At 33.3% G+C, this 11,255-nt stretch overlaps 1 protein-coding gene across 1 annotated transcript in view; it reads right to left on the reverse strand.

Annotated features, from left to right (window-relative positions):
• The window catches only part of LOC129220035 (pre-mRNA-processing factor 17-like), a 29,384-nt gene extending 18,742 nt beyond the window's left edge, over positions 1-10,642 (reverse strand). The window contains exons 1-5 of the mRNA XM_054854367.1: positions 10,366-10,642; positions 8,828-8,914; positions 5,150-5,279; positions 3,726-3,824; positions 2,223-2,365 (exon numbers count right to left, since the gene is read on the reverse strand). Coding sequence (XP_054710342.1) covers positions 2,223-2,365; positions 3,726-3,824; positions 5,150-5,279; positions 8,828-8,914; positions 10,366-10,518 — 612 coding nt within the window. The 5' untranslated portion in view covers positions 10,519-10,642. The remainder of the gene's footprint in view (positions 1-2,222; positions 2,366-3,725; positions 3,825-5,149; positions 5,280-8,827; positions 8,915-10,365) is intronic.
• Positions 10,643-11,255: the final 613 nt, after the last annotated feature.

The following is an 11,255-nucleotide window of genomic DNA, read 5'->3' on the forward strand; positions in this document are numbered from 1 at the left end:
TACAGGCAAAGCCGTGCGGGTGCCACTAGTCATAAATACAAGCGCCTGACTGAAAGATAAGAAATAACCAATTTTTTTTTTCTACTCGCATTTACTTACTCTGCTTCTGTATGTACATTTAAACTATGATTTTTGTATATATTTATCTAAGAACATTCTTCATTACACTTATTTTTGCCTGTTTCACGTATCAACTAGTTACTCACGCAAAACTATTAATGCGAATTCCGTAGCATAATATTCCACATAATGCGAAATGCAAATTCCATAAAGTTGAGCAAAGTTAAAACAACATTGTACATTGTTTGATACATTGTAGTTACATTGTTTGATACAAACAATGTAACTACCAGATGTCAAGACTCGAATTTAAATACGAAAAAAATATTTTTTTCCCCAGGTTTTCCCCAAGAAAAAAATTTTTCCCCAAAGAATTCCCCTCAAAACCCATTTCCCCAGAGAGCACCAGATTTCCCCAAAATGGGAAAATTTCCTCCAATCTGGCAACACTGAACTCACTTTCCCGAGGGATTCCCATCTGGTTAGTCACAGAAGTGGTAGGAACAGGGGGCCCTCGGGAGTGATGTCAACCAACTCTACGTAAGGAAATGCTTTGAAAAAATGTTTCAATATTTTTTCAAAGCATTGTAGACAATTCTATTTAATTTTGTTACAAAATACTGTTATTGTTTTTTTGTAATGAATAGTAAGTCTACTTATTAAAGGATTTATTTCGCTTACTATCCATACCACCCAGATTATCCGGATTTTTGTCGATTCAGATTGCCTTTGGTCCCACTTGGTCCGGATAAACAAAATTGTACTGCACTATATTAACTAAAGGTATGTAGGTGGTGCTAACATTGAAAACTGAAAATGGCATCTGTGAAAGATAAAACTCCCAGGGACCTTGCAAGGGGTTTTGAGAGTCCATGAACCAGAACCTTCGGTTTAAGCACACATTGCAAATCCTAATATGAGAGTTCATATCCATAAAAGAACTGTTATGATGAAACTCTCTCTCACCCTTAAGGCCAGTTTTAAGTTGACCACCTGTCTAAGTTGGCCACTATTTTCAGGCACAGAATTTGATCTTATCATATAATTCAACCTCTATAAGTTCACCACTAAAGTACTGCACCACAAGTGGTCAACTTACACTGGTTTTACTGTATTTAATTTTTTTATCAATTTTCAAACTATGAATCGAATTTTGGCTGAAACAGCCAGAAACTACTTCTCCTACTCAAGAATTTAGAACTGAAAAACGATAGAAACTTAAGATATAATAGCTCAAGAGTTTGTATTGTGGATGGAAATTGACAAAAATGTCCTTATAGCTTACACATTAACTACAGTTGGGGTAAACTAAACTTGGCAGCGTTGTGATGCTGTGGTTAAGATCTGCATGACCTTCACAATGCTGCCAGGTTAAGTCAGCCCCAACTGTAGTCAAAACAAAACGAGCTGATGTGTGCATCACATGACTTCCTTTTACACCAATTTAATATTATTTTCCCAGGATTGCAATTTTAATGTGATTCAAGAGTTAACTCTCTAAATATCACCAACAATGGCCACATTGAAACCAGATTTTGAACAAAACAAAATCGCCAAATTTGTCGCCAAGTTGGCGAAAAAACTTGGCGATCAACAGACTGGTGATATATTGCCAAGTGTCCGCCAAATTATAACACCACTTGAGTTTGCATCGAAATTAACGATGATTTCCCCTCAAAAAGGGGCAAAAGACCCCTTTAGAAACACCCGAATGCAACCGAAAGGGGAGGTGCACAACTAGACTCCACTAGGAGTCTACATACCAAATTTCAACTTTCTAGGACATACCGTTCTTGAGTTATGCGACATACATACACACATACTCACATACATAAATAACTAAAGACGTCACAAGAAAACTCGTAATTAACTCGGGAAACGTCAAAATGGATATTTCGGCCGTCTATACGTTCTTGGGTACATATGTACATGTGGTCAGGTCGAAAAAAAACCTCAACTTTCATTTGGGGGTGAGCAAAATGGAAATTAAGGCCGATATTTGAGTGAAAATTTTTTCGCGAATACAATACTTCCTTTTTTGTAAAAGGAATAATGTTTACTTACTTTTAAGGAGAACAGAAGACTTTGTTGATTTAACAAAGTTAATTACATCATCTCTCCAAGTCAAATTTAAATCGAAGGATTTTTACACAAGTACTTACTTCTGATGGTGTGGTAATTCTCTTTTCATCCAGATATCCTCCCCACGGTCCAAGAAACCCGTCAATGTCAGCAGCATCCACATTTTTCTTCCGCTTTCGTTTATCACCTTCTCTTTCTTTGGTTTTGTCAAACACAGTTACCTCTACAAGACATTGCAAATGAAGATCCTTAAGCTTACAAACCAGATACCATGGAATTTTTAAATATAATAAGTAACACTTTATGAATTAAAATAAAAATTCAGAGGTGTCAAATTCAAAAAACTCACAAAACAAATAATTATGCCCAATTTAAAAAAAATAAGGTTCCAAGCAGAAAATTTTATTTATTTTTTCTTTTTTATAGTGAAACTAGCTGCTTTGCCCAGTCCACCTTGAAAATAAAAATTGTGTCAGGTGACACATATTCAACAATCAGGCTTAAATAAATTGAAAAAAAAAAAAAAAAAAAAAAACATCATGCAAAATTTCCCCTTCCCCAAACAAGGACAACAGACATTAAAATACTTTAAAGAAAATAAATTGAGAAAGATGGATTTAAAAAGAGTAACCATGGAAACACAAAATAAAATAAGTTTAAGAACGCGTTTTCTCTCGGTAAAACTGGGTAGAACGTGTTTCAAAGTATTTTTCACGAGCTTTCCAACCATACCAAGCTCAAAGCATTAAAATGCACTTTTCGTGTAGAAAAAGCGGTTTAAAAAATGAATTAAAACTTAATGTTTCACACTTCCAACAATGAATTTCAACAATGGAAAAGAGATAAAATTTAAAATTTTGAGTTTCGCTAACTAAAAGACGCTTATAACTTTTTTCTAGTGGATTTAGGTTATTGGACCTCGGGCGCCCAGACAATTTTTTCGTTAGGAGTATTTTTTAAAGACCTTTCCAGCCATATCAAATTTGAAAAAAAAATGAACTATCCGTTTGCATAGAAAGGGCCATTTAGGACAAAAAAATGCGTTTTTTATTAATATCTCCGTTAATTAACGCTCAATTAAAAAAAAATTTATTGATGACACTAAAACTCGGCAATAGCTACTGAACAAAAAAAGAATGAAGGAAATCGGTTCACAAACAGAGGAGAAATCGGTACCGAAAGAAAGCAGCTTGCCTATTAATATATAAAGATTAGGTCAATATAAGTAAAATATAATAAAAACGTACTGAAAGAGAGAGAGAGGGAAAATGTTTGTGCTTGATATGCACAGACATTGTCTCATGGATATTTATTATTATTTTTTTTAAACAGTTTAAGGACAATAAAACAAATTCTATAAAACTTAATTAAAGTTGACAAATGTTAAGACTTTGGCATAAATTTTCAAAGACATCCACACAGTCAATTTTTGGGAGTTTGCTAATCTGAACAGTTAAGTACTTTGCAAAACTAAAAAATAGTGATTTAAAATAAAATAAATAAAAATTTGAAAAAAAAAAAAAAAATTTTTTTGCATTAAGAATGAATAAAAACTTTTCATGTCTAAAATAAAATGTTATTACTATCTTCAATAGATGCTTTCTCTGTTTCTTCTGCATTAACAGAGACCAGTTTTCCTTTGGCAGCCTCAGGATCATTAAGTGTTGGATCAACAGCATAACCTAAAAACAAAACAAAACTATCCTTAAGCATTAATTAATACAAATAAATCAACATATTGATATAAACACTAACATGAACACATGAAAAACTGGAGCACAAGAAAAGGAAAATAACAAATTGCAGCCGTGCTTATAATACACAAGGGTACTCCGATGGGAGGTTACTATGACTTCCCCAAAATGTCCTAAGTTAGCAAATTTTGTCTGGCAATTCCGCGAATTCGTACCCAAAAATACTTTATTTTTCATAAGGCATAGTGGCACACTAGATTCTATGAGACATGTATTTTTTTCTGACAATGCACAGAACATTAATTGTTTCTTACAATAAAAATCAGGGACCCCGTTAAGCATTTGCCAATGCGCCAAATGCGATAAAATCGTAAATTCGGCAAAAAAAATTTGAATTTGGCCAATTTATTGGCGAACAGAAAAATTCTCCAAAATATACACAGAAGAAAAAAAAATCTCCCTTCAGACATCAATCTTGCTAAAAATTAGGTCCGTTTACAAAATTCGGACCCCTAAAAATGGATCCTTCACAAAATTCCGACCCCTAAAAATGAACCCTTCACAAAACTCCCAGACTAGCAATCACTGAAAGTTGTTTTATCCTTCGACCACTCTGAGCAGAATGAGGTGCGCGCACGCGCTTTAGCATCGGATCGGATCGTTACTGTCCATCGGATCGGAGGAAGGATGACGTTTGACTTGCGCCACTGTACTTGCCCCTCTTGCTGATTGGATATCGAGTTTGCAGCGTGGCTACCGAGTAGGAATGGTTGGCGGATGCCTTGCTGAATTGCGTGTTTGTTTCATTGTGTTTGATGTCTGAAACATCGGACTAAGATAAGAATGCAGTCGTTACTTTATTAAAAGCTTTTATTTCTACTCTCAAATTTATTAAAGAATTATAAATGTTGTTTTTAGCCATTTTTTCCTTTGAAAATGTACATATGATTTGTAGAAAAAACTGTACTCAATTTGCATTTTTCCCCCTCACAAAATTCCTCAAAACGGACAAAAATTCCTGGATGTATCCTTGCCCTTATCCTCAAAAAATTGTCAAAGATTAAGTTATACTTCACTCTCTGATTAAATATTTCTGCAGACAAAAATACATTAAAATGAGTAAAAGTTAGTCTTTGACTAAGACTTTTGAAATTTGGCTAACACTTTAAAAACTTGGCTAATTTACTGGCGAACAATTTGAAATCCTTAGCCCGGTCCCTGAAAATAATTTGTTTTCTCTTCACACAATCAACTTATTAGAAAATAATTTCAAAATCAATTCCTTACACTTTGTTACACAATTCAATATTTACCAAAACTTGTGAAAGTTCTCCGTTGTGATTCAAAATGGAAGTCGTTTATGTGTGCCTCCTCCACAAATCCTGCCAATGAATTTTTTGTTGCTCTCTGCTGCTGGGTTTTAAAAGGATTTTCTGGACCAGCCTTAAGAAATAAAGCGAAATATCAAACAACTACTTTTTAAAGAATTTAGTTTTTGCATAAATTAAATGAAATACATTGAACTGATCATGTACTTAAGATTTGTAGCTTTAAAACAGGTTGTGGTATCAAAGTTTACCTGGGTGAGGGGGTGCAAGGGGTACATACAGAATGCACTTGAAAGGAAAAATACAAAATAGCATATTGTCGCCTCAGAGAAACAGTAGAATATCTTATAGTTATTCCTGAGATTGGATCTCTTACTGTTGCTCTGAGGAAACAATATGCAAAAATGCATAATTACATTACATTCCTAAAGTTCAGCAATTGACATCTCTTCCCCTTATAGCCCAAATGACAGGCAATTTTTCAATTTTTCAGTTTGCTGAAACCATTATTGATGCTGTATAAAACACTCCAAACAGCATAAAAATTTCGTGTATCGAAAAAAAAAAGAACAATCACCTATTGCAAATCAGTTTAAAAGTTTATGCCAGTACATAATCCATTCTGATTAACTTCATGAGTTACAAATTTGAAACACCCACACAGAAGTATAAATGCTTCAAAAGAGTTTCAGACCTTTAGTAGTACAGTCAAATAACGTTATGTGTAAATACATTAGGATAGGGATCCCAAATCTACAGTATATCCTCGTTTTACACGGGGGTTACGTTCCACGGAAATTCCGTGTAAATCGAAACCTTGTAAATTGCAGGGCATATTTTAATGTTTTTTTTTTTTTTTTTGCAATTGCCCACACAGTCAAATAAAATTGGCCCCACAGTCAAATGAAATTGCCCACTTACATTTTTCTAAATTTTTCCATCGGTTATGTGTTTCTATATGTTTTTTATTTTTCTGTAAAAAATGGAAGCGTGACCCCTAACCGTTCCTACAAGCAAAAGTTTTTTAAATAAATAAAATTAAATAACGATGTCTCGCACTCCAAATCTCTTAGATGGCAGCACGTAACACGTAAACAGAGTTTTGTGGATTGATGTTGTTGAAAGATTGAATATTGCTCTAAATGGCTGTGGGACGGCCTATTTCAACCTGTAGCCATCCGTCATACAATTTCTGGAAATTAAAAACCAAAGTGAAGGAAAACCAGAAACTGAACTTTACAAAGAGAGGTTTTGTATGAAATCTTTCTTTGAAAAAGACAATGATATTTGAATTTGGTTATATAAAAATGAAAATGAATGGTTGTATTATAATGAATGAAATTAAAAAAATTCGAAAACTCAGTGACTGTTTGAAATATTTTAAACGTTGAGTCACAGCGTTTATGTCCTTCCTACTCTTTTCCTACCAAACAAAATGACCATTAGCAATAATTTCCCTAATTCCAATTTTCACACCTCAACTCTTTTTTGACGATTATTCAACTAACATAAACTGCACATTTACAACCCCCCCCCCTTCCGAGGAAGTTGGAGTTTCCCACACAGTCAAATTTCCTTAAAATATGCCCTGGTAAATTGAGACCTAATACTAGTGTTAAAATAGGGGTTTGGTTCCGTAGATAACAAAATACTTCATTCTAGTGATGACTAGTTGTATAAAAAGTTTAATGTGTACTTATATCGACTTTTATGCACAACAAGCATAAAGAAAACATAAATTAATTTCGTGTTCTGTTTATAAAGAGGAGCTGGCTATGATAGTCTTTTGGCAGTCATTAAGAATTTTTCTCTGTAATTCTTTGCAGAGCATTAACGCATCTATGATACTTGCGTCATTTAAATGATAGAATCTTCCTTCACTAACAAATCAGAAAGATCATTTCTATTGTCTAGGAATGGCTCAAAATTTTCAATGTGAACGTTTTTGGTTGTGCGTCACCGAAGTCGGTCCAGTGAGTTCTGAACTGTGTGAGTTTAATGACTTTACTTCAGGAAAAAGGCCCTGGAACCAATCGCATAAATTGTCTCCAGGGGCCAAGTTCGGTTATTAGCACACCAAACGTAGTTTATTAGGTGTAGTCTGCAATCTTTAGGAGTTTGGATTTTGAAAGAGCGGAAAATGTTATCTGTTTGCATTGCCGCATCCTTGTAAAACCAAAATTCATAAGCGTAAAATAAAATAAAGTGTAAAATTTTAAACTGCGTATAATCAAAACCTCGTAAAACAAGGGTCTACTGTAGTTTGTTTTAGCAGTAATTGGTACAGATGTGATATACTCCCCCCCCCCCCCTTGGCGAGGATAGAATTTTTAGCTCATTTCGAAAATCGCCAACGTTGGCGATAAAACTTTTTCCGGTAGCCCTAGTAACCCTGCAGAATATACCTGGGAAGTACAGATGTGAACTAATTCTTTTCGCACGTGTGTCCGTGGAGGTAGGTGCACATATGTTCCGCTCTTAGGGGGATTTTACGACGTGGTGTTGTTTCGTGCAATATACCTTACAGGAATGCCTATTTTGTGTTAGTTTAAATTCAGTAGTCGTGTTTTGAAATAAAAACATTAGGAAATGCCAGTTTCTTCAAACTTGAAGGTTAATTAAAAGTTAACTCAAACGTGGTGTGTATCTGTAACGTGCCATTGTCATATGATGTATTGTTTTAGACTGAGTGTGAATATTTATACCATATAAAAAGGTAAGTTCTTTATTTTAGAATTCAAAAAAAACCTCTCACTTCCAAAATTCTTTGTTTTTACAAATCCTTGAGGGGTTCTTGTAGTATATATAACTGTGACCATACTCCGACTGTAATGTATATTAACAGTCGGAGGGATAACTGGCGAGCCAGAGGTCTCATAGTACTTTCGTAATGAGACCGAGGCAGGGCGTCTCATTACGAAAGTACTATGAGACCGAGGGCTCGTATCCCGGAGAAATGATGAAAAAAAAATTAATGCATTAATTTCGACTTGTAATTAATACAATAATTTATTTCATTGTATTTTAATATGTTTACAAAAAACCCCGGCCCTGTACATTTTTGAAGCATATATTCGTGATGTTTTTTGTTGTGCTTTTATGTTGTTTTTATATATATTGTGTTCTGAAGTGCTTTGATCATGTTTTCTTATCTGATTTTTTCCTGTTGGCGCTAAAAAAGCATTGCTAAGAATGATGTATGACATATGTCGTCATACCTCGTTTTCTTGGCGACGCTTTCTTGGCGCCAACAGGAAAAAGTCGCCAAGGGTGGGGTATATCACATCAGTTCCCAGTAATTTATTTTAAGTATGTTTGAATTATTGAAATTTGACTGTAGTGTTTTTTGTTTTTTTTTGGATTTCTTTCTAAGTTTCTTTTTTCATTTCCAAAGAAATCTCTTGCATTATTAGCACACAATTTTTACAACATTATGGCAAAGAAGGATGACTTAAACAGGGATGTCACCTGGGGGGGAATAGGGGGTTCCCCCACCCTAGGGGGACCCCCCTTTAGGGGGGGAAGGTTTATGAGGGGTATTTTTCTCATTTTTGGTGGGGGTATTGCGTTGGGGGCATTTCAATATTTTGGGGGGGGGGCCTTTGCTCTTAGGAGGGGGCACCTCTGACTTAAAGAGGAAAGGAAATTTTACAATTTACTTACCACAGGTGCATAAAGCTCTTCATACTTTGGATTGTAGCTGATAACTTTATTGGAAGGGTCCACACAAGTGCGAACTTCAATCGACTCCTGTAAAAATGTCATAAAATGAATTTAGTATAAAGAACAGAATTTTATAACAAAATATCATCTATAAGCATTTACTTTTTAATGCTTAGTTCGCTCCCACAAAAAGAGAAAAAAATAGCCAAAAAGCCATGCTTAAAAAAATATTTTTCTTCATTAATACATTGAAACATCCAGGAGCGCGGGATCCAGAGAGGAGGGGTCATAAGGGTCTAAACCCCCCCTCAAGTGACCAATTATAGCCTAAATCAGTGTTTTTGGAGTATATATTTTGGTAAATTTGCCCCAAAGTCACTATTTTTGCCTGAAAATTGTACATTGAAATATGTGATGATGATCCCCTCCAAACTAGAAGGTGGATCCACCCTTGACAACATCTCAAAAGCTTTTTTTTCTGCAATTTAGATTAATGAAAATTGAAAAAAAAAATAATTATCATTATTTTGTTTTGAGGACGGAAAATTAATTGTTCATGAAAATACTCTGTAAATTAAAATTATTAAAAACATAGTTATTTAAATCAGAAAATAAGCATAAAAGCTAAATTTTAAAAAGTTTTAGCAAACAAATTGCAACAACTTGAAACCTTTTTCCCATAATTGTTAGGATATAGAAAATTATTGTTCAACAAAATACTCTTAAAATTAAAAATACTAAACACTTAACGATAGTATAAAACGTCATGTCATTTTGATGACATATCCCCCTCCCTTTCAAAACATTTTATAATGTTTCTTTCAGGGAATTTGTTGAATTTTGGATGTAATCTAAATATTTTATGATATTATTCTGGTTTTGGGTTATTACTATTCAAAGTGTCATATTATTTTATACTTCATACTGAAACACGAAAAAGCAATCTCCTGCATAAAATGAAACAGAGCATAGTCACAAAGATACGCTAGGTTTTGAGGAAGAATCTAAGATTCCCAAACACACAGAACAAAACTGCATCAGAATTAAAAGGAGGTTTGAAGAGATGTAAATGAATCAGTATTATTTAAAACATACAACATTCAGACCTGCAGATGTAAAAAGAAGCTTCTTTGAACATGAAATTTTTTTAGACAAGAGCCGTTCCATTGCATTTGGAAACATCAAAATGCCATTATGATCTGAAATTTTATTAAAAAAGAATTTTTGGAATTATAAAACTGATGCAGAATATTATTTTTTTTTTTGCGACTTAAACATTTATTTCTAATTTCAATGAAAAAATATTGTACCTGTTTCTCTCAGTATACGTTAATAGAAATTGTAATTTTTATAGAGAGCCATTGCTTTGAACTGGCTTTCTTGTTTACTTATTACAGAATTTTACCATTTGAAAGGCATAGTTTAATTTTTATGTGACATTTTAATTTTTCTTTGACAACACTTTCAGTTCATTTTTTAAATCATCAAAATATAGACTTCAGTAATGATAAAATGAAATATGCGTATTTTAGTAATACCTTTATTTCAACCACTGGTGCAACGTTGATTTGAAATTTTTCTTTCAAAGCAATAATACTTTTCGTTGAATCAACAAGAGAAATATTCTCACTACTTTCATCTGATCCCTCGCTATCACTTCCATATCCCTTTAATAAAGCAATCCCAGCCATTTAAGATAAATTCTAGTGGTATTTAGATTCAATCTTCACACACTTAAATCCAAAGGGCATTATGGTTAAATTTTATTTGAAGGAAAATTCTATTTTAAGCAGAAATCTTAATAAACATCATGATGTTGAGACGTTTGGTTAGAGACCGAAAGATTTTGAAAGCGTCAGGGTGAAATAGTGCAATATTTTCGCTTTTCTACTTGATTTTCTTATCGTTCATGCTGCCATCTAGTGGATAAATGTATGAATATCGATCAATAATTATTATAAAAATAAGGTTGCTAAGCCCTATTAATGGAGGTCCTCCTTCTTTCTTTTTTTAGTATTCATTTATTCTTTATAATTAGCAAAAATATAAATATTCGAATAATTAAAAAGGCTAATAATTTTGTTTACGGTGGAAAAAAATGAAAAAATACTTTTTCATTTACATGCATGATTATTTACATTAGATGGTGCAATCTTATAAAGGAAAGAGAAGAAGAATGCATTATTTTTGGCTACTCTTGGAATAAATGGGTGAATAAATAAATTTTCAAATTCAGTAATATTTTAACATGATAAAATTCAAATCGTCTGCAATTGTTAGTAATAGTAAAATTATTCAAATAGACAAGAATAAGGTAGAGCATTATTAAAGTTTTTTTTTTTTTTTTTTCATTTGCGTTATTCTGAATAAGTAAGTATATTGCGCATTCACATGAAATAGACTTAATGTATGTAATAGCTACGATTCG

The sequence above is a fragment of the Uloborus diversus genome, chromosome 4, assembly GCF_026930045.1.
Source record: "Uloborus diversus isolate 005 chromosome 4, Udiv.v.3.1, whole genome shotgun sequence".
In the NCBI taxonomy this organism is placed as follows: domain Eukaryota; kingdom Metazoa; phylum Arthropoda; class Arachnida; order Araneae; family Uloboridae; genus Uloborus; species Uloborus diversus.